Source organism: Crinia signifera, chromosome 19, assembly GCF_055691185.1.
Source record: "Crinia signifera chromosome 19, ASM5569118v1, whole genome shotgun sequence".
Classification (NCBI taxonomy): domain Eukaryota; kingdom Metazoa; phylum Chordata; class Amphibia; order Anura; family Myobatrachidae; genus Crinia; species Crinia signifera.
The window spans coordinates 102,461,273-102,485,918 of NC_139226.1; the positions used below are offsets into that span (position 1 = coordinate 102,461,273).

Below are 24,646 nucleotides of genomic sequence, written 5' to 3' on the forward strand. Positions count from 1 at the left end.
GAGCGTTTGAAATAACCCTAAGTCTTCAAAGCCTGTATAGTTACTATAATATTTTGATTGTCTAAAAATTTTAATTTGCTGTAGTGTAAACAATAAGTTTTGAAAAAAATAATTGACAATCAGTGTTATGTCAAATTGGAAGTATAATAATAGCACCTAGGGTTCTCTGCTTCCTAGTGGCATATCTGTAATTGGTACAGTGCGTGTGGTGTACATGCACCCCTTAGTTTAGGGGGACCCCGATTACACAATCTGCACCCATGTTTTGCAATACTTTCCAAAGTCTGGAATAGACCCTGTGCATGGGAATTATGACAAATTTAGAACATAAGTTCTGTGCGACAAATCTAAAGAACAAGATATTCATTCATATCAGCTGTAATCTTTTTTTTTTTTACCAGGAATCTTGATTTGTCTCAATTGTCAGTTGGGACACGATTCTGGATGTACAGTATCTGCCAATATTTATTTGAGATAAAAAAATTTTACCCCCCCCCCCCCCCCGCCCATGTAAAGGGTGTAGGCTGTGCGGTGCACTCCGCCCTGTCGAAAGGTCGATGTGACAAAGGTAGACAAGATGAGTTTTTTTACATTTTGGGGTGTCAATGTCGACGCTATTGAGGACGACATGCATCGGGTTAACCACTGAAGGTCGACAGGGCTTAGGTTGACACCTGAAATAGGTCGACATGGCTAGGGTGGACAGTATTGGAAGGGCTACACAAGCATTAGGTTGACAATAGGAAGGTTGACATGAGTTTTCCACTTTTTTTATTATTTTTTGTAGCTAACGTGCCAACAGGTGGTATTTCATGCCCTACCATCCCCTATGATGTGGCGGGAGAATAAAATAGTGTGTGTGTGAGCGGACACGGTACACTTTGATGGTGTCCATGTCGACTATGTACACATTCGGGACAAAAACGTGAATACTCATGTCGACCTTCCCATTGTTGACCTAATGCTTGTGTAAACCTTCGACCTTCAGTGGTTGACCCAATGTATGTCAACCTAAATAGGGTTGACCCAATGACCCATTCCCTCGACAAGGACCCCGATTTTTGTACCGTGTGCTATGCTTGGCACACTATTGTTATTCTCCCTCTATGTGACCTGAATGGTAAAGTAAGAACAGGCCGGTATTAAAAAATATGTCGCCCTTGTCATGCGTCTACTGACCCTGTCGACATTTTGACCTTGTTGACCTATTGCATGCCAATCTTTTGGGGTGGACCTATTGACCATCTTTCTAGACACTGTAGATCTATCAACCGGAACCAGCGCGGATCAGCATTTCACCATAAAGAGACACCAAATATGACATGTCGGGGGGGCTTGGGGAGAGGACTGAGAAGGTCTGATGTTCCTGAATTTTTTAATTCATTTAAAAAAAGGCGATTCAGAGATAAAATGAAATCCTTTAGTTCTGTATACTGTACTTTTCCCACCTTCCCATTTGTGCACTTGTCCCAACTTCTGGTTCAGTTGTTTACAGAAAAGGTTTCAAGACTTTGTACTAAGATCAGGTTCATAACTTAGGTCAATGATCCAGATGTAAGGAGTTAAAGTGACAAAGCACATGGGCGGAGGAGGAGAGACAGTGGCATGCCAGGAGGCAGAGTATTAATAACTCACTCACCCTGATCTCTCCTGCTGTTTTCCCTCTGTGGACCTCTGAGCAGGACGTGGTTGGGTTTTTGTCTCTGAGACCTACCATGGCAGGGTGGCTAGACTGGTGGGTGACTTTCTCCATGGCGCTATGTGTCTTGCACATGTCTGGTCTTGCTGAGGACTTACCTCCTCCATGTGATAGGTGAGTATTCAGCTCATTTTAATATTCCAGAAGGGTTTGTATTTGACATATTAGAGACATACTGTAGAACAGGTGTTCCTAAGCTCGGTCTTCAGGACTCCACACAGTTCATGTTTTCCAGGTTCACGGCAGGTGCGCTCATTACTCATTGACACATTTTAAAAGATCAACAGGTGGAGCTAATTATTTCACTTGTGATTCTGTGAGGAGACCTGGAAAATGTGCACTGTGTGGGGTCCTGAGGACCGAGTTTGAGAACTTGAAACCTAGAACATGTATGTATTTGCCGATATGATAAAATATTTGCATTATGGACTTCATGCCCAACATTAACAAATAATTTTTCAACATATAGGCTTATAATAACAATTCTTGGAATATGGGTTATCAAATGTCCTTATAAGTAGCATAAAATAACACCTGTACCAGCTAACTTCTGCTGGATGTAGCATGTGCACAATTCAAACCAGTTTCCGACACAGCTTGTATTGGAAAAACATCTACATAAGATGTCGGAAACAATGGTTACAGGACTGGAACAAGACACGTTTCTCACATTCCAACTTGGCGACATTGCCAGGTAAGACTTGGCAGCAAATAATACACTCACTAAAATGTACATAGTTACATAGTAGGTAAGGCTGAAAAAAGACTTGCGTCCATCTAGTTCAACCTGGTATAGATATCCATTGCTGATTTGGTTGATTCTGGTATTTTACAGACAAATTATATTTCTTATTTGTACCCATGGATGTTTTTCTCCAGTAAATGTTTGTCCAACTTTGCCTTGAACGCATTTAATGAGCCAGCCGTTACCACCTCTCTGGGAAGAGAGTTCCAGAGTTTGACTGTTCTGACCGTAAATAAATTCTTTCTACTAGCTGAATGAAATCTTTTTTCTTCTAATCTATACTCATGCCCTCGCGTCCTAGATTCCTTTCTAGTAGAAAATAGGGTGTGTGACAGTTCCTTATATTGGCCCTTGATATACTTGTACATGTTGAGCATGTCCCCCCTTAAACGTCTCTTTTCTAATGTAAATAGTCCCAAATTGCTTAATCTCTCCCCGTAGCTTAAATTCTCCATTCCCCTAATAAGCTTTGTTGCTCGCCTTTGGACTTTTTCTAATTCTATGATGTCCTTTTTATAGTGTGGGGCCCAGAACTGTACTCCGTACTCTAGGTGAGGTCTCACCAATGCTTTATATAGTGGCATAATTACCCTTGAGTCCCTAGTTTCCATTCGGTAGACGGTAGATCAAAAAATACATCATGATCAGATTAGGTATTTATCAAACAAATAGATTAAAATGCTGGCGGATAAACAGATTAATACATCTGGCACAGCTAAAACGTCATTCGGAAAAAGTCAAATAAAACAATAATATTTATTCTACGCTGAAATCCAGAAAGATGTAGAGTTTGGAGCAAGCGGACTCCGGGCGGAGGCAACACGCATGAAGCATAGAATTTTACATGTGATACATCCCGCCACTGATTGCAAACATAGTAGCATTTAGTAACACTCTATGCTGTCCTTTGTGATATAAGGATTTCTGGATTATAACGCAGGTGACCTACAGCGCATTGGCTGCCATTGGCCAGCGAGCCATGTCTAGATACCTCTCTGTGTACAATGCAGTGCGAAGACTACTTATTATTAGGCAATACCATCTATAGATGATGTTACCAAAAATGGCACAAATGGGGAATGTGGCCAAATCTGCTTCGAAAGTTGAGATTTGGTCACAATTGTGCCATTGATGCATCCACCCCATAGGTCTTTATTCATTTAAACTTTTTTTTAAAGGAAATTGCTATTAGTAAGTCCACGTTTCTGTGCCCTGACCATTTTGTGTCATTCAAAGTGCCTAGAAAACTAGCCATTCTGCCATATCAGTCTGGTATCGGTGCCCATATTCATCTCAATCTTCCACCAGTGGCCATATCACTCTGGCTCCAATGCCCATATCAATCTGGTATTGGTGCCCATATCAATCTCAATCTGGCACCAGTGCCCATATCAATCTGGTATTAGTGTGCAGTGGCAAATGCGGGATTTTTAAAAGGGGGGTTTCCAAATGTAACCCAAAAATATCTCACTCTGCAACGCATTGGAGTAAGTACAGAAGTCTGGGGGAGCAGTACCAGCCCTGAAAAGTGGTCTTTTTATACATTAGATAGTGTATGGAATACAGTACAGATGTTCTATAGTATAGGCTGTTTCAAACATTTAAATATGGTAAGTGGTCAGGAAAAGGTTAAACATATAATAAATACACAAACATAATAAAACCAGTACTGCACTTTCTATTCTCCCAATCTACCACTTCATGGTAAGGCTCCGGTCTCTTCCTCCTGGCAGCTGCTCTCTGGTCCATTGCCATGTTTGAGGGCTCAGATTCACACCTACAGTAAATGTGCTATAAGAAGCTGGTACACAGGGATGTGCAGCAGCTCTGCTCTGTCCCTTACACTCTATGATGTGGTGGCAGCTTTATTGATCATATTACATACCAGTGCTATTGTTGTCATAATTTAGTGATGCTCGGCCCCGTGTGTCTCTATTGCCCGGCAATTAATATCCAGCATTCTGGCTAAATCTAGTTAATTGGAGGTCAGTGCCAGTGTTCTCACCGGGGAACACTGTCCCTGGCAGATCGCTCACTGGCACATCGCTGTGCAGTGCTGTGTTCTGAGAGATCTAGAACATCTCCCGGTGTGTAGGCTCCTTAACTCTCCCATTGTACCAAATGTACAAGCTTTGCAAAGTCATTTAAACATGGACATCAGGATTAGTTTTACTTCTCCTAAATGTCATCACTGCCTAGATTACCAAATGATTGGGAGTATCTGTAAATCTGCTCTCTTGGCATGGGAAGAGTTTGACTAAAGTATTATGAGCGGGATTCAAAATCTGGTTCCTCCACCATGTGTACACACACACCCTAAATTAAGGTATGGGTGCGACTGCACAAGTCCACTATAACATTACGCTAGTAAATATAATGTGATGACAGTGTAACACCTTACAATAATAATCATCTTCACTATTCCCTACTGGTTCTCTAGTTAAGGGCACAGTTCATTTAAATAAAACACCCATCTAACATGACGTTTGTTCAGCCGGTAAATTCAATTTATTTCATCCTTAGATTTTTAGGGATAGTATTTAGCTCGCTGGAAGCCATTTGACTTGCTAACAAGCATCATACAACTATTTGACTACTCTGATTCCAGAGGGGGAACCAACTATCATTTTATAGAATAAACTAGATAAATGTTTAGTATTGTCCTCTCCTGAACATGATGGATCTAATATGTAAATGGCATAGATAACACGAGTTCATCATACTGTGGTAGGTTTGAATAAATGGGATCACCCAAAGTGTTCTGACAACCCCTATTACTGTGGATCAGGGTCAGCAGGAGACTATAGTGGTATGTCCTTAAGGTTAAATAGAGCGGGGCCACACTTGCATAAAAACGATGAAACACATATAAAGGTTTCTTTAAACATTCATCTGCCTCCAGAGACACTCAACATCTGTAATCACTATTAGGGTAGGTTGTGCGTACCATACTCACTATTTACAGAGCTGCGATTCCCACATCTGGGTATCTTTCTGGAGGCGGTATGTTCCTTCTGTTCTGGAGATCTATCACTAACTTAATGTTACATATAATAAGATAAGTGTGCAAATAATTAATCGGCCTGGTTCCATTAATTAAAACGTTTTAAAGAAAGCACACATAAATTATACAATAAAAAGGTATAAAAACATATAAAAGATAAGTGGGTACATCAAAACAGCATTAAAACAGTACAGTAACTTTGACTATTGCGCCACCTGCACATTAGAGTAATACTGTTGAATGTGTTCTGTGTATTATTGATTGCTTACAAAAATGACCTTTGATATAATACATATGCTGCCTTTTCATCTGTGTGTGTGTGATTTGTTCTTTCCAAAATTCTCCCAATATATTGATTTCTCTTCTTTCCTTCCAACCCCACTTACACTGACCACTATCCCGTCTTCCATCACCCGCAATCTCAGCAAAATCTATTGCACAGGAAATGTCCTTCATCATGTCCAGATGGCCAAGATTTTTGATGATGATAAACATTTTGTTGACATGGGTCTCAAGGACACGCCAGGTGAGTTCCACTTTTTTATTCAAGATTATGCCAATGTTAATGTTGAAGAAGTTGTTTACAGGACCTGGAATTTGTATAGCCCAGTGGTTCCCAAACTGTGTGCCTAGGCACCCTTGGGTGCCTCAGGATGTTTGCAAAGGTGCCTCGGGTTGGGGGTCTATGACCAGAACAAATTATTTTTGCTCAAAGTGAAATGCATAACCAGTGCTGGTGGCTGCCAATCATAAAATGTATGGACAATTAGAACCACAGCTATGTTCCCCACCACATATGGGTGACAGTTAAGCACAATTTACTTTATTTTATTTACTTATCCATAACAAACTTTTTGACTAGGGGTGCCTTGAATAAATGATTATAGGGCGCCCTGATGAAGAAATTTTGGAAACCACTGGTATAGTCTGATAAATTTACCTTTTTGTGTTCCGAATACAGGGAAAAGCGGACTTGTATGAAATGTCAACAGTTTGACCACTATTGGCCGATAGTCAAAAGGTCGACACATCAGAAAGGTTGATGTGCATTAGTTTCAGCGTGCTCAAAATGTCGACATGAGTTTTTTTACTTTTTTTATCTGTCAACATCGGTCGACGTGGCTCGCTGTGTTCGCCATAATTTGGCCATGGCTCCTTGCTAGCACTTGCCACACTATTCTATTCTTCCTCTATGCCCACTGGGTTTTTAAAGTATGAACAAGTTGGTTAAAAAAAAAAAAAAATCATGAAAAACTCACATCGACCTTTTTCATGTCGGCCTTTTGACCATGTCGACTGATAGTGGTCAACTTTGGACCGTCGACCCAGACACTGTCAACCTTATGACCGTGTCCCCGAAAGTGCATATACTAGGATATAGAATGGATCATACTTGCCTACTTTTGAAAACTAGTTTTAGGGAGATTATAGTTGATAGTAGAATTTTGCACACCGCCTCATTGAGGGGGCGTGTCATGCTCCTCCCAAAGGGTGTGTTTAGTTCCATATATGGAGAGATTGTGAACGTGGCACCTAGAAACGTGGGTGTGCACTGCTACATCTGAGAGGAATCTTTTAAAATGACATATCCAAATGTAGAGGATCCCCAAAGGAGTAAGAGCTAATATACTTGGTAAAGTGCTGGGAAATGGTGCTGATGATTCAATGTAAATGTATCTGTCTCTCATTCCTTTTTCCCCCAAAAAATGTAACAGTGTAATGTGGGCTAGGTGACATGAGGGAGATTGCTAGACTAATGAGGGAAAGAACTGCTATTTCAGGGAGTTTCCTGCAGAATGCAGGAGGGTAGGCAACTTTGGAATGGATACTGTTATTTATTCCCCTTTCAGATCTACTGCCCAGAATTTTAAACCCGGTACAGTTCCTGGTTTTTAAAAATCCCGGGTCCATTGCAGGTGCGCAGGACTCGGGATTTTAGTCAACTAAAATTCCGGGTAGAGCCATTCAGACATATGCTAGTCCCGGGATTCTGCGAGTGCATGTGAAAAATCCCTGGATTTTTGTGTTTGTCTGAAAGGGGTATAAGTCAATGCCCTTACTGCATCTACTTTCATATTCACACCGTCTTTCGCTAAATGTTTGTGAAAAGGTTAATTAGTACACAAGCACCTGGTCTGTAGAGATGACTAAACCTAGCCAAATTGACACTCACTTTTTGTGTAAAACTGCTCACTCAAGGGAAGGTCAGTTCCCATATAATGGACAAAAACATGTGCACTGCAGGTGGGGAAGATGTAACATGTGCAGAGAGAGGTAGATTTGGGTGTTATTTTGTTTCTGTGCAGGGTAAATACTGCCTGCTTTATGTTTACAATGCAATATAAATATCAGTTTGAAGCACAAACTCCACCCAAATCTAACTCTCTCTGCACATGTTACATCTGCCCCCCATGCAGTGCCCATGGTTCTGTCCACCAGAGAAATTGCTATTGCGAGTGAACCAGAATCAGGCCCAGAGTCTATACAATAGCAAAAGGGATGGAGAGGAGTACTAACATATTGTGAGTAGGATAAATTGGCTATAAAAAAAACATAAAAAAAAATGCAAATATGCAATTGAACAAATTAAAACAAAAGACATATGCACTTCAAATATAATAATAAATAGTGTATATGGACACAAAGAAGAAATATCAGTATACTTAGTATGAATCCCTCTTGTTCCTATATTGGTCAGTCCTTTTAATAGGTGAAGTCCCCAATTGACTTTCAAACACTGTTGCAGCCCTTGTACCTGGTTTGGCTTGGAGTACCGCTGGAATATATTAGGCTCCTGGAGTTGGAGATCCAAGGATTAACAGGTGGTGATGTCCCAAAGGAAATAGCTAGAGGGGGGGGGGGTGTTTAGATGTCACCCAGATGGCGTAAGGCAGTGGTTCCCAACCCTGGTCCTCAAGTACCCCCAACAGTGCACGTTTTCCAGGTCTTCACACAGAATGACATAATTAGCTCCACCTGTGGATCTTTTAAAATGTGTATAAATAATAATGAGTGCACCTGCTGGGTGGGAGTGGTCTGGATTGGTGCTGATATAAGGAGGAGACACACTTGACCTGGGTTCTCTGGGTGCTGAGTTGGGATCTGTAGGGCTGTGGATTGGACTGGCATTGGACTGGTAACTGAAGAAGACAGGTGGGGACCGAAGGGACTGATTAGTGAGCTTGAAGTAGAAGAGTTGCATACTTAATCAGGGCTGCTACAGTATCTGGCAACTGTAGTGCAGAATCTGTATGCAGCCACTGGAGACCTGGAGCCAAAGATTGAAGTAGTCGACAACGTTGCACTGGCAGCTTGCTAGTGCACCTTGACAGCCTTTAATACCCCTTGTTGCCCTTGGATTGGTGGCCTGATTCACATGGCTGAATCCTGTTGCATCATTGGTGATTGAGGGGTCACCTAACATAACCCAAGATAGCTAGGCTCTGTCCACAGACCTGGAGGGAAAAGTACAAGGGCCAGAGCAGGCCTGAACTCTGGAATTATGTGCTGCTGCCACAAGAACACTGAGACCCCTGCTGGAAGAGAGTCAACCATCTTCATACAGATAAGTGATGGAGAACCAGATGCTGAATCCTGACGCCCTTCTTAGAGAATCTTGTAGATTTCAAGTTCATTTGGATTGTGGAATAAATTATCCAAACAAGTGTTGTACACTTTATATGTGTTTTAATGTGTTATTTGCATTGACGTAGAAATACATATTGAGTAATTATCGTACATATTCTCTCTGCAGCCAGGATACATAAGAAATTTCAAAGTGTGGTGTCAGGCGCTACTGGGGGAATCGTGGATCGGGAGAAGATAATAAAATTTCTCAACACATCTTTTCATCCTCCCGGAATAGAATTCTCACCATGGGCCCCCCCAGACTGGCATGAAAGGTACATAGTAAAAACAACAAAAACTGAATTGTTTAACCATTACCCTAAGGGGCATAGCGAGGGGATCCAGACGGTGTGTATGTGTGTGTGTGGGGGGGGGAGCGGACATACTATTTTGTAATAGAGAAACATACTTCAAGATTTTGAGACATCAAGTTGAAATAAAGTATTCATGTACCACTAATAATGTAGCTGACAATATGCTTATTTATTTACCATAATTCAAAGAAGGCTTTTAAAAAAAACTGCCAGAAATAAGGGTGTATTCAATGCTTTTTGCGAGCTGTGACAGTGAGCAGTGCTGCCTGCTCGCTTTCACAGCTCGCAGGGTGAGTATTTAATTGACCCCCTGCACACGCTGTTTTCCCCTCATTAGGTTTTTGGAGTGAGGGTGAAACGGCGTATACGGCTGCTAAAACAGCGAGGCTTGCAGCTAAATGCAGCGGGCTCCCTGCATTAGCCGCAAGCCTCGCTGTTTGAGGGAATCCTCACTGTCATCTGACAGCAAGGATTTCCCCAGTGCGTTGAATAGGGTGAGCGGCCGGCGCAGGGGTTAATCAGCAAGGAAAGCTTGTTTTTGGCGATCCCCGCCGTTTAACCCCTCCGGCCACATTGAATACGGCCCATTGTCTGAACTAGTCTAGAACTAACAGTATATATGTACTAAAGAGATTATGTCCAACAGTCTCTTATTCCTAATGGCTCATTGGTTAGTTTGATCCCAGCATTAATATTGTGGTCTAGGATTTGCCTTGCACAGAAAGGAAAACTTTGTCTTTATAGCGCCTACCATATACACTTTTTGTGTTTTTTTTTGCTTGTCTAGATACATAGCGCGATAACCCCTATGGATTGGTTGGCTGCAATTTGAATTGCGCAACAGAGTTCATTTCCAATTGCTTTGCCCAGAGCCTACTATGCTGTTAAGATGACCCTTAATGTACTAAGCTTTGGAGAGTGACAACGTGGAGAGTGATAAAGTGTCTGAAAATCAGCTTCTAACTGTGGGGCAGATTTATTAAGCTCAGTGAAGTGATAAAGTGTCTGGTTTTTATCACCGGCCAATCAGCTCCTACCTGTGAAGTTACAGGCTTGGTTTGAAAAATGACAGGTAGGAGCTGATTGGCCAGTGATAAAAACCAGACACTTTATCACTTCACCGAGCTTAATAAATCTGCCCCTGTGTTTGTTACAGGCTGTGTTTTATAAACTGTCAGCTAGGGGCTGATTGGTTGATATTTGTTTTATAAGCCTCTCCAAGGCTTAGTACATCTCACCTGGAGAATGACAAAAAGTGGCAAATGTATTTTGGCATCAAGTCTTTATGGAAATGTAATGTGAAGAGCTGTAAGCGGATAGGCAATTGCTTTAAACGAAGACACATTGGTTTTGTTATAGTTCTGAGGTTGATTTACTGTTGGTGTTAGGAACTGGCACCAATTAAGTGGTGATACAGTTAACTTCTTTTAGTCAGTAATATGGATAGTTTGTGCCATAGTCACAATGAATCTGCTGCAACAGAAAACAGTCAGAGATCAACTCAAGTCAAAGTCAAAATTAGTAGGGAGTTTTTTTCCACAAGAAAGGGTGTTTGGGGGGTACTGTATATGTCTGGAAACCGGTGTCATAGTCTTGGCAGATGTGCCAGCGAGAACTGCCAACTCTAGGCAATATTATAAAGTGAAACTCAGCTGAAGATTCTACTAATACTTGGATTCCTGGCATGCCTACCAAACAAATGAACAAAGCAGGCTTTTAGCACATGCAAGTAAATGATACAGACAACTTTATTGACTTTGAAACTGGTGTCCTTTGCGCAAAACATTAAGGGAAGAATGTGGGCAGTAGCAGAACTTCTGCGTTGCGGGCCCCGGTGTAAACATGTAATCTGGGCCTTCATCCTCTGCCCTATGGGAGATGTAGTGGATGAATGGGCAGAAGCACTAGTGGGTGACAGCGGGAGAAGCTGGTGGCGATTGGAGAGTCAGTTAGTGACAAGTAGAGGTGGTTGAGTGGCAGGAAGATAGTGAGAACCAGTGGGTGATTGGGAGAGGCAGAGGGTAATAAAGGAAGTCAGAGGAAGACAGAGACGGGAAGTTGGCAGAGAGTGCTAGGGAGAGGCAGAGGAAGACAGAGAGAAGTAAATAGGGAGAGACAGAGGGTGACAATGATAGGCAGAGGGAGGCAAGGGTGATAGGGAGAGAGTGGGTGACAGGAGCCCCTTTTGCTCCTACTTCTTACCTCCGGCCAGAATGCACCTCCAGGGTCCTCTAGTCATAGTCATGGACCACAGAGCGGTGGTAGTATTGAGTCTCTCTTTAACTGCCAGCCAGCTTTCGATAATGGATTGAATACCCCCCTTAGCCTTGGGCTCTAAAACCTTTTGCTTCTGATTGTGTTTATGGCTTAAAAGCAAAAGAACAATGCGTTTACTAGCGGTCATCTGCTGGTATTAAGGTTTTAAATACTGAAAAGTGAAACTGCCTGCCGATGATAATGAGTTTTTATTACATATAAGATGGCGCTGGCTAAGTCTGTCCCTGAGGTATCTGCCATTCATTATGTGTCTATCTTTCTTCTTGCAGCCCTACATTTTTGTCTCGTATCGCGGATTCAGACCTGCGTACATATGCAGCAGAGCTAAATGACATATGGAAGTCTTTGGGGAGGAAGGTAATGGTAGATCATTTTGTAATAATGGGCCTGATTCTATGTCACATGCACTGCCGATTTTGGACGCAGAGGAACTATTTGTTTCTTCTACGTAAGCATCGGTCTCACTGCGCTTGCACCCAGATAGCCTGCATCCAGGAGGCGCAGTGTCAGAAATGAGTTGAAAATGTAGTGGGTGATCTTTGAACGTGACAGCGAGGTGGTTTAGAGAACACGCGGAGATGGGCTTGTCGAGAGCATGTCGGCTAAAATAGTTCCATACACAGATATCCATCCGCCACATAGGAGGCCATACTCATATAGAGATGACCATCGACCATCGATGATTTGAAATCATCGATGGTTTATGGCCGATTTCAAATACTTTTGTCATTGATGGGGAGAACTAGATGGTTTCCCTCCATCAAGGTTTTGCTGTTTTTTCCCCCCCAAATTTCCGGGACACGTAGCATAGCTTCGCCACCCGGCACTCGCAAAGCCCCGCCACTGTGTTTTAATTGGCCCACAGGCCAATAAGTCAACCAAAATGGATGACTATCAATAGGTAAAAATATTGATGGTCATCTATTACATATTTTAACACCATTGATGGCCAGTTGCGCTATTGCCATCGATGGCAACCATCGATAGCAATGGCAACGATGGCCATCCCTATATTTAGATGGATAATCTGCACCTGTCAATGGGCTGCTACAAGTTTTGATGGGGAGAGTGATGATGCACAGGAAGAAACCATAACTGGTATATCAGCGTCTACTGGCTCTGGCCGTCCTCGCACATTTGTGTACATCAGGGAAGGGATTCGTAGCACGCTCTGGATAATGCTTGCAGATGGAAATGACACCGACATTGACGCAGCTGCATCCAACCCTGAATCAGCCCCGAGTGTTTTGATTGGTGCCAAATAAGAATAAGATTATATATTATATACCTGACTCGATCCTATTTGTCTTACAGATCAGCGAAGACGTAAAGGAGAAGCCAGATCGCTACTCACAGATCTATGTGCCAAATCCTATTATAGTGCCGGGTGGTCGGTTCCGAGAGTTTTATTACTGGTGGGTTAAGATCAGCATTGTGTATATAACATACTGTATAAGATAAGGGCCCGCATTCAGATGTGATTGGAGATGCTATCGCTGCTTACATGGAAGTAGTAGTGATAGCGCTAATATGGCATTACAGCAGAGGCATCACGCCTTCTACTGCATTACTGATTATGGTCTTAGGGTGGTTTTACACTGTCCGGCTCCTGCCGGACGGTGAAATCCCGCATGGCTTAAAAGCCGTGCCGTCCCTGCAGTGTGTAATGGACAGCTATGTGTCCATTCACACGGGACGGCCACGGCACGGCTACCGGGTAGCAGCCGGATCTTTCCACTGCAGTGTCCGGCTGCCGTGCCGTGGCCGTCCCGTCCTCACAGGTCAGTGTGTGCTGAGGGCGATGGGGGCCTTTCACACACACCGGTCATTTGGTGTCCGGTTTTAGCTCTCCACCGCCCCCAAACTGACGTCACTTCAGTTTTTACCCTCAAATTTACATAGCACCGGCTCACTGAGCCGGTGCATGTGAAAGAGACAACTGTCAGGCAAAAAGCCGGACAAAATGTGTCCGGCTTTTTGCCTTCCGGACAAAACCGGAGTGTGTGAAACCAGCCTTAGGGTGCAGTATCGGATCCTTCCCTGCACCGTTAACCAGGGGTGTGACCCTTGGAGCCTTCTGACCATCCTGGCCTCTTCTCTCCCTCTGAATGGCAATGACACGCCTCCTGGCTGACCCCTCCCTGCACACATGCCGTATCAGACTGTCAATCACTGGCAGTCTGATGACACTCTTTGCCCATCGTCGCCAGACCTGTTCACTCCTATGCAGTATGGATCCTGTGCAATAGGTACTCTGCTACTGACGCAGCCACTTTGTACACATCTGAATAACCCCACATCTGTAAGTATTTGGGAAATGAATAATACAGTAATTTCTCATTATCAATGCAGTAACACAAGAGTTAGTTAACAGCCATACCATCGCGTTTGAATAACCCCCATAGACCGCATGCATGTACACAAGCTTCCTCATATGTATTCACCACTGTGTTCTGAGACTTTTATATTAGATCTGATGACATGTATTTTCTTCTTTACTCTTAGGGATTCCTACTGGGTTATTAATGGACTTCTTCTCTCAGAAATGAGTGACACAGCCAAAGGGATGATAGAAAACTTCCTGTATATGGTGGATGGGTGAGAGACAACTTCCTGTATATGGTGGGGGTGCCGGATGACAGCTCAACAATCGGGATCTCGACAGTCAGTATACCGACATCGGGATCCTGACTGCCGGTGCCTCGACATGGGGGATCCTGACTGCCAGGGGTTATGCTCCCTTGTGGGGGTCCACGACCCCCATAGAGGGAGAATAGAACCTGTAGCGAGCGAAGCAAGCCACCGAGCCCGCAAGGGTCTTCTTTGCACTCGCCCCCCCTCCCCCTGTCGGAGCACCGGCACTCAGTATACTGACTGTTGGGAACCCGATTGTCGGGGGAAGGGGGGTTTGGTGACGTCACTAAGCCCCGTCCCCATGGCGGCAAACTGCCGAATTCACGGATCTCCGTGGAGGGGGCGGGGCTAAAATGACGCAATTGTGCCATTTTAGCTCCGCCCCCTCCTCTGAGACCCGAGGATTGCAGCATTTTAATGCCGCGATCTGGGGCACAGGGGGTTCCCCCCTGAATCCGGGAGGGTTGCCCACCATTCTGGGGGGCCGGGAGAGGTCCCGATTTTCGGGAGACTCCCGGCCATTCCGGGAGAGTCGGCAACCCTGCTGTATATGGTGGATGGGTGAGAGACAAAAACAAAAATTAGATTGGTGATTTTTATCAAGGCTTAAACAAAGCGTAGTGATAGGCGGAAAAGCAAGGAACATGGTCAGGGAATGTTTGGGCAAGGGGAGGAGCAAGGAGAGGCGTGGTAGGACCGCGTGTAAGGGCCCTATGGTAATACACAGCACTGATATCCGCTCTGCTTCCTGACTTTACCACTGTAATCTATCCTAAGCCAGACTCACTCAGCTCTACACGTTTCTCAGCAGTTTGTTATATCTCTCACAACAGCTGCTGACACTGTCCTGTCCACCCGTTACAGCAGGGGAGGGTGGTGTACACCCCAGCTCCCACTGTGCATGATGGCGTGGAGACAGGTGGTTAGCTATACCAATATATACATAGTGCCCTAAACAACATCATAGGTAAAGATTACTGGGGAGTTTGGGACAATAAGAGGGATAGTTACCATTCACATATTTGTAGTCAAAAGGTCGACACCCCAGTGTCAACAGTTAAGATGTCGATATTATAAAAATATCTACAGGTACATGTTGACATTCTCAGACAATTTTAAAATGTCAACAGGTGAAATGTCGGCATTGTCAGAATGTTGTCATTAGGTTTAGGGAGTGGCAGGGAGGGTTATGAGTAGGGTTAAGGATTGTTGTCAAATACTGTTACCGGAACACCAAAGGACCTTAGGTCTGAACTGGAAGTCAGTCACATGACTGTTGGGATTGGGAAGACCCTGCTGCAGCCATCAGCAGCAGGTAAGTGACCAATGGGCCACCAGGATAAAAAGACAGCATTCTACCATGTTGACATTTCATCGCTGTCTACATGATGAATGTCAAAATGGTTAATGTCGACATGATGACCCCACTGATAATTATACATTTCTTACCCAACCCAGTAGAAAACAGATTATAGTAAAGACACGGGTACAGATCAAGGCATTTGTGCTGTGGGGATGTAGAGAAGGGAGCACAGAACAGGGAACGGCTCTTCTTCAGGATAAAGTGAAGAGAACTTTTGTATGTTCACAGATATGGAATGGTCCCCAATGGGGGAAGAATATATTACCTGCGCCGGAGCCAGCCGCCATTCCTTACATTAATGATGGAGAGCTACATGACCAAAGAGCGGAATGTCACGTTTCTCAGGTAATGCCACTTGCTACCTGTATGAGACAAGTACTTATCATTCTGCATGAATACTTACATGTATGTATTCCCTCACAAAGAGAGAGCATCCCCCTCCTGGTGAAGGAGTATGACTTCTGGATGCAGAACCGGAGTGTATCGGTCACACTGGACGGGAAGAACTACACAATGAATCGCTATTATGTACCAGTAGGGGGACCCAGGTGAGCTCATTCTAGTTATGCTAGCACCCATGCAATATATATATACCTCCTGCAGTGTGTTAACAATGGATTACTGAGTAGGCTACAATATGGTATTAAATCCGGCAACAGATCTCTTGCACCTAGTATAGGGCTGGTGTGAATCCCTGTTGATAGTGATCAGAATCCCCGCTGATAGTGATCTGAATCCCTGAGTGATTTAATGGCCAATGATTTTCACATCATTGTACGGCATACACACTGGGCAAAAACGCCTAGTGTGTATGTACCTTAAGATGTGCAGATAGATTGAGACATTAGAGGTGTGTGTCCTAACTCAGTCTGTTCTGATGGAAAAGTAAAAAAAAGAGCTGTTCATCATATGTGGGCTACATGCAGAAGCAGCCTGTATTTACCCTGCATGCAAACAAATGTATGAATTTGCTCTCCCTTCAGTACAGCATGGCTTGCCAAGTGCACAGTTCTTTGCTCTTTCTTTCTCTATTTCCAACTCAGTATCAGACCAATTGTATGATCTGAGAAGAAAATGTGTGCATTGTGTGTTATGTGGGAGTTCACATACCCCACATCAGGGTTTGGATTAAGTTTTGCAGGGGCACAGCAGCAAATAAGTTGTCGGAGCCCCCTCCACTAAAATGGCCGTTGCCTTGCCCACTTTCAATATGGCCCCTAGCCTTGCCCACTCTCAATATGGCCACAGCCTCCACCCGTTTGCTGTGCAGATAACCCCCATCCCCTTGATCCCACTAATCTAGTTCATTGTATTCACATTATACAGTAGCTCACGCTGCTTACTGAATACACTCCTACGTTACCAAAAACCAATGGACCTCATGCAGGAAAGTCACAAATAAAACGTAATTAGCTGTAATCAATAACTTGCATTGTTTGGTGTCAATTACAGGCCTGAGTCTTATTCTGCTGATTATGAGCTTGCGGAAAACCTCACAGCAGGTACACCCCATTATGTTTGCCTTGTCGCTCTTGTAGCTCTCATCCCAATGTACTATAACGCAGCCTTTTCTATTTAGAAGCAAAGGAGTCTGTGTATGCAGAGCTGAAAGCCGCTGCGGAGTCTGGTTGGGACTTCTCCTCGCGCTGGTTCTATGGGGCGACGGGTACTCTGCTGGACACTAACACCAGCCTGGTGGTTCCGGTGGACCTCAATTCCATCTTGTGCCGTGTGGAGAGAACACTGGCCAGGTTCTATACTGAACTAGGTGAGACACCGTCTAAACAAAGAAGTTTATGATTAACCATTCACTAAAAGCACCGTATCATATGTTATCAGCATACAAAGGAATGTTTTTTATAAATTATCTAATCAAACCGGACTATGGATCAAGTCATTTATTGGTTTCAGGTCAGTTGGCATTTTTCCATTTAAATATTTTTTTGTGCATTAATTCAAATACTTTAGTACACAAGTTTCTTCGATAACTACACACATTTCTTAGATTAATTAACAAATTTCTTAGATTAATACACAACTTTCTTAGAATATACAGAAGGAATTTAACCATGAGATCACATGACCTCTTTTGTATACATCAGTTGTGCTGCTGGAAAACATTGGGTCACCTGCACTATAGGCCTTTTCTCACACCCCTATAATGATCAATCACATTGGGCCTGACGCGGAGTCACACAATGCCGGTATACACATCGATCATGGTTAATGTTCACCTGCGCACGTGTCTAAGGGGCAGATTTAACAACAAGTGATATTCTTATTATCACTCATCACAAATGATAAATGGTGCTTCAGCCAATCAGCTCCTGCCATTTTTCAAACACATGACAGTTAAGATCTTATTGGCTGGAGCACTATTTAATATTTGTAATGGATAATTACAAGAATATTATTCTTTGTTAATTCTGCTAAATCTTAAAAATCTCTCCAGAGCAAAATTAAGGGTGCGCCCAGGGCGTACATCATACCCCCAGGCGTGGTATTTTTATGGGGCCCCTTTGGGACTCTGAAGATTCGCAGCCCATCGATCAGGTCTGAATCAGGCTCAAGATACGCTCTTTTCTTACAGCGCCCCTGCGCGTATGCTCTGTGTCTGCCTCTTAATGTACTTGTTATTCCTCCTGACATCACATACAAATGGAGCCTTCCTCAACTAACCTTCTCTGGTGAGTCATGGCTCACCATGGCTTATTACCATCTATTGTTCTCACCTACAATACCATATATATCAGGGGATTAGCAGAGGCTCTGGCTCACTTAATCCTATTTAAGGGACAGATGAGGATGGCTACATGTGTATACACTGCTACTGAGACAACGGACCTATGTTCACTTTTATGGTTTTATATTTAATTAAACTCTAGAACATTTTTGAACCTTTGCAAAAATTTGCTGTATTATAGTTTCTATATTGTATCATTTCTGTTCTTGTCATTTGCTACAGATATGCCGGAAGAGGCAGCTAAGTTTTCCAAAGCTCTCCAACAGCGACTCGATGCTGTGCAGGCTGTTCTGTGGGACAAGGAACTAGGAGTCTGGCTGGACTTTAATATAGAGGATAGCAGACACAATCCGAACTTCTACCCCAGCAACTTGGCTCCACTTTGGGCCTCGTGTTACTCTGGCACCGAGGTTGTGGACAAAGCAGTCTCCTATTTAGAGGTCATTAATTATCTTGTATTATAATATTGTTTTATTTATTCCTAATTGTATTGCGTACTCCCATGGAATTGATTCCATCTGTTGATATCTTAATTCGTGCCGACTCTGTGCGTGCTCAAAACCTGGACACTTGGCAATACTCTTATGGGTAAATGCAACTAGTGCGGTATAATAGATTGGGGTAGCACAGATGGTGTAATGGTTAGCATTACTGCCTCACAGCGCTGAGGTCATGGGTTCGATCCCCACCATGGCTCTAACTGTGTGGAGTTTGTATATTCTCCCCGTGCCTGTGTGGGTTTACTCCGGGTACTCTGGTTTCCTCCCACAATCCAAAAATATACAGATAGGTTAATTGGCTTCCAACAAAAAATTAACCCTAGAATGTCTGTGTGTTTGTATATGTGGTAGGGAATATAGATTGTAGGGACTGATGTGAATGTTAAAATATTCTCTGTAAAGCGCTGCGTAATATGTGTGCACTATATAAGAAACTGTTAATAAATAAATAAAATAAATTGACAACAAATGTTCAACAGGGTCAAAAGGTCGGACATGGTCAACACAAAAAAATGGTTAACAGATGTTTTTTTTTTTTTTTGGCCACATTGTTTATATTTCATGTTATATGGGTCATTGGGTCAACCCAATTTAGGTGGAAATGCATTGGGTCTACCGCTAAAGGTCCACACCTGAAATAGGTTGCCATTGGGTAAGGGCGACATGGCTGGAAGTTCGGAACAAGCATTAGGTCGACAATGGCAACTTCGACATGAGTTTTTCAAGATTATTTTTATACCGAATGACCTTTATTTAATGTCCTGTACTTGGACACACCAGACCCGATGAAAGGCTAACCCGGGGAGTACAACTACTGAGGATAATTGTGGGCCTTTCACACTGAACTGACTATTTATATCCCTCCATGTTTGGAGATTATTGGATCTGTCTTATTTATTAACTTTTATGGGTAGATTTAAAAAAACCGGGAGATCTCCAAGTCAGTTGCTAACTGACATTTCTCAAACGCAGCCTGGCTGTAATATGGCAGGTAGGAGCTTATTGGCTGGTCTAAAGAAAGTGCTCCTAATCAATGAAATGCCCTTTGTGACTTCTGCAGGAAAGCACCGCATTGTCCTTCCACAATGGACTGCCAACCTCGCTCAATAACACCGGGCAGCAGTGGGATTTCCCCAATGGATGGGCACCTCTACAACACATGGTGATTGAAGGTGAGGGCAACCAGACAAATAAGTCCAACAGTTTGTTTAAACTTGAGACCAATACTTGAGACCAATACCATGTATAACGGTCACATAATGTATACTGAAGTGTGCAATGCTCCCATACAGTATTACTGTTATTATATATTGCTTGTAATTCTCTACAGTAGAATAAAGTGCTTTAGAATGCTAAGGAATGTTGTAGTTTACAGTAAGGACCATAATACCGATGTAACACATGTTTTGCCACTTTCAGGCTTGGAACAGACACAATCTTCTAAGGCAAAAGAAATTGCTTTTAAATTGGCCCAAAAATGGGTCAGAGTCAATTATAAAGTCTACAAGAAGTATGAGGCCATGTTTGAAAAAGTAAGTGAGGGATTCAGGAGCGGTGGGATCTCTGAGGCCTTGCACAACCAGGGGAATAGGAGCAGAGGTCGGGGAGGTTGTTGAAAGATTAAATATTTCACTTGAATTATCCTTGAATCACTTGAGTGGTATGCCAGGAAATTTTACGGGCTCAGCTGCGCTGCCGCAGCGGGCTGTCCCGGAAAATTTCCGGGCATACCACTAAAATGAAGGTGTGCGCCAGTGACGTCCATGTGTTCACCACTGGCGCATCACCTGTCCGGGCACCCCCCCCCCCCTCCCAGTGGCCGCTCTGCTCTCCCCTGAATCCCCCTCACCTCTCAGGAATGGCGATTTTACGCCACAGCTCCCCTGCCCCCGCCGCCATTAGTTCTAGTAATAAGCAGGCGGCAGTCTCGGATGTTCTGCGCGGCTCGGGGGGACTCTGGATTTCGGGAACCCGAGTCCTCCCGAGCCGCTCCTAACATCCCTGAGCCTGCCACCTATTATGATCGGCGGCTGGGGCAGCGACAGGGCACAGGAGTTCCGGCGTACGGCGCGGGAGCAGGGATGAGGGGCAGGGGGAGCGACTGGAGGAGGGGGGGAAACGCGGGGGGTGGCCCACAACTCTGTGGTGGGTTTTGATGGGGCAGGACAAACCTTATATTAGGGCAAGTAGGGAACTATACTTTGGGGTTATTCAGACCTGATCTCTGGATTGCCACTTTTGCAGAGTCCTGATATCAGGTAATTGCTGCCCAGCCAGAGTGATCTCCTGCCCTGTGCAAGGGTATGGGTCAAGCCTGTGAAAATATCGCAGATCGGCGATTAGCTGCAAATCCATATGCAACTCACTCACCATGGAATGCGTTATCCACTATGAGCAGCCCAGGACTTACTCAGCCAGAGCGATACAAACAGGCTGATCGGGGCTGGAGCTGAAATCACGCACCCACCCTGAAAATGCCTGGCTACGCCTGACACTCCCAGAAAGCAGCCGGTTACCACCCCCAAATTCCGGCTTCCTGTCAATCACCTTGCAACCAACCAGTGATTAAAAAGGCACTGGAGCTTATTGCCAGATGGCCTTCATGTGTACTGAAAGCCTTATGTGTCGATTATCCCCCAGGCCTGCAAATTCGCAGCCCTGTGATCAAATCTGAATAACCCCCTTTTGTCCTAGACTCAAAGTGATGTCCCAACCAGCTATAGATAAATTTACACCATTGATGGGTAAGGTCTAACTGAATATATCCCTATGGGGCATATTTACCAAAAGAGGAAAAAATTATTTGCTTTTGTGACCCCCCCCCCCCCCCCCCGCACTTGGGCCGGATTTGTATTTGCAGAGATGTTCCCAATCACTGGGAATAGCTAGGAAAAAGTGGTTTGTGCTTCTGTGTATCCTGTGCGCTGACTGCTAACTGTTATTATATTTATTGCTCTACAGTACGATGTTGAAGGTGATGGAGAACCAGGAGGTGGGGGAGAATATGATGTACAGGTAATACCCACAGATGGAGCTGCTCTATATTTATTGGATGGTCTTTTTCTTCACACTGATCCTTCAAATTTACAGACCCGTGTCCTGGCCATGATTACTGTTACCGGCCTGTTTTATGTTACAGTTCCTACAGACCTGTGTCCTGGCCACGATTACTGTTACCGGGCTGTTTTATGTTACAGTTCCTACAGACCCGTGTCCTGGCCACGATTACTATTACCGGACTGTTTTATGTTACAGTTCCTACAGACCCGTATCCTGGCCACGATTACTGTTACCGGGCTGTTTTATGTTACAGTTCCTACAGACCCGTGTCCTGGCCACGATTACTATTACCGGGCTGTTTTATGTTACAGTTCCTACAGACCCGTGTCCTTGCCACGATTACTATTACCGAGCTGTTTTATGTTAAAGTTCCTATAGACCCGTGTCCTGGCCACGATTACTGTTACCGGGCTGTTTTATGTTACAGTTCCTACAGACCCGTGTCCTGGCCACGATTACTGTTACCGGGCTGTTTTATGTTACAGTTCCTACAGACCCGTATCCTGGCCACGATTACTGTTACCGGGCTGTTTTATGTTACAGTTCCTACAGACCCGTGTCCTGGCCACGATTACTGTTACCGGGCTGTTTTATGTTACAGTTCCTACAGACCCGTGTCTGGCCACGATTACTGTTACCGGGCTGTTTTATGTTACAGTTCCTACAGACCCGTGTCCTGGCCACGATTACTGTTACCGGCTGTTTTATGTTACAGTTCCTACAGACCCGTGTCCTGGCCACGATTACTGTTACCAGGCTGTTTTATGTTACAGTTCCTATAGACCCGTGTCCTGGCCACGATTACTGTTACCGGGCTGTTTTATGTTACAGTTCCTACAGACCGGTGTCCTGGCCACGATTACTATTACCGGGCGGTTTTATGTTACAGTTCCTACAGACCCGTGTCCTGGCCACGATTACTGTTACCGGGCTGTTTTATGTTACAGTTCCTACAGACCCGTGTCCTTGCCACGATTACTATTACCGGGCTGTTTTATGTTAAAGTTCCTATAGACCCGTGTCCTGATGTGTCATTTTAGCCCCACCCCCTCTCCGCTGACCCGCGATTTTCGGTAAACACCGGAAGGGGAGTGCACAGGCTCTTGGCGGCAAGCGGGAGACTTGCCCACCTTTCCAGGGGGCCGTGAGGCAGACCCGATTTTTGGGAGCTTCCCGGCCATTCCGGGAGAGTAGGCAAGCCTGACTCACAGTTATTATTACAGGAAACAATGCAAGCACCAGTTACTGTGATTCAAGTTCTGCTACAACATGTGATTACTTTTATCATGTAGGATTGTAAAAGTCTCTGACTGTTCTGTTTTTCCTCCTCAGCTGGGCTTCGGATGGAGCAATGGAGTTATACTGCAGTTGTTGGACAGCTACGGATCCCGCCTGACCAGCTCTGCCATCTGCACAGCATTCTCCTGGACTCTTGTCACCCTGCCTATATTAATTATTGCTGTATGGTTATAGCCCTCTATTACTTCTTAGCACAGCCCACTACGGCCTGAATCTCTCCTATGACCACCTAGTGTTAAACATTACATAAGTCTATTCTCTTCATTTCCAATGAATGTGGGCATTACTGCCTTCATTGTGTACAGTTATACTTCTTGTTCTGTTTGTTCCTGATTTCATGTTCCCTACTGGCCGCTGTTTGCACTCTATCACACGGGGAATGTTACGGCAAGGTCACAGGTCGCCAGGGCTCTTCCTCTCTCTAATAGGGTGAAAGACTGTTCCAATCAGGAACTATAGGTGCGCCATGTATCCCAGATTTACAATGACAGGCCAGGTTCATGCCACCGAAAAGGTTAACTTAATGCATAATTACTGGTTACTAATGAAGTAATATATAAGAATATGCACTTAATAAAATAACGTATGAAGTAGCTTTTATGAACTTGGCAGAGTATATATAATGGGGTATATTGGTTTGCAAATCCACTGTACTGGTTTCTGATTTCCCTACAGTATTTGGCATGATGTAACATTACGTATTTGCTTTCTCAATGCCAAAACTTTTTTTGTAAACTTTTTGGAAAATAAAACGGATTTAAAATCTTGCTTATATTGTATTATTTATAAATAGAAATAAAGATTTTCATAAATAGACAAGCAGGGTCCTCATCCCTCGTGAGTCGGAGGTTGGACATTCGGCGGGTACTTTACTTAATTGCACCAGACCCTTCGGTTATCTCAGTGCCGCCTGCTGATGTAGCTATAGTCATGTGCTCTGTACTTGTCCTTTATTGTATTTAGCTGTTATGCTGTGTACACACAGTACAATCCAGCATGAGATTTTGACTATATGGTCAAAATCGTATGCAGATCGCACAGGTTTTTTACCTTGCGATCCCGATGAGCGTTCTCGTGACAGCACAAATTGAAACCCAGATAGACGGGGCAGCAATGACTATATACTGCGAATCAAATGCAGATAGCATGAATTGTATGTAAATAGTACAGAGATAGCAAAGATTGCATAGCACTCGAATCTTAATTTAAATAGCAAGGGAATCTCACCGTGTGTACACACCATAAGTCACTGTTTACATTATTTGTATACGTACGCTGTAATTGGGCGCTGTGGATCCTTTGTGATGCCATATAAATAAAGGAAAATAACCATCATTATATGCACTGACCCACTTGTTTTGGATCTGTACTAATTTTTGTG

The 24,646-nt window shown here is 43.9% G+C and overlaps 1 protein-coding gene across 1 annotated transcript; it reads left to right on the forward strand.

The window, feature by feature from the left end:
• The first annotated feature begins 1,677 nt into the window (after positions 1-1,677).
• Positions 1,678-24,039, forward strand: TREH (trehalase). The gene is made up of 15 exons (XM_083163046.1): positions 1,678-1,813; positions 5,874-5,974; positions 9,203-9,350; positions 11,936-12,023; positions 12,981-13,081; positions 14,172-14,264; positions 15,892-16,008; positions 16,089-16,211; positions 17,116-17,165; positions 17,243-17,431; positions 18,629-18,846; positions 19,967-20,078; positions 20,326-20,438; positions 21,868-21,921; positions 23,299-24,039. Exons 1-15 carry the CDS (start codon positions 1,716-1,718, stop codon positions 23,437-23,439), a joined length of 1,746 nt encoding a protein of 581 aa, XP_083019172.1. The 5' UTR covers positions 1,678-1,715; the 3' UTR covers positions 23,440-24,039.
• The last annotated feature ends 607 nt before the right edge of the window (positions 24,040-24,646 follow it).

Coding starts and splice junctions, on each gene's coding strand:
- TREH (XM_083163046.1), top strand. CDS start 1,716: ATGGCAGGGTGGCTAGACTGGTGGGTGACTTTCTCCATGGCGCTATGT. Junction 18,847..19,966: donor AAGCAGTCTCCTATTTAGAG/GTCATTAATTAT, acceptor TGACTTCTGCAG/GAAAGCACCGCATTGTCCTT. Junction 20,079..20,325: donor ACAACACATGGTGATTGAAG/GTGAGGGCAACC, acceptor TGCCACTTTCAG/GCTTGGAACAGACACAATCT.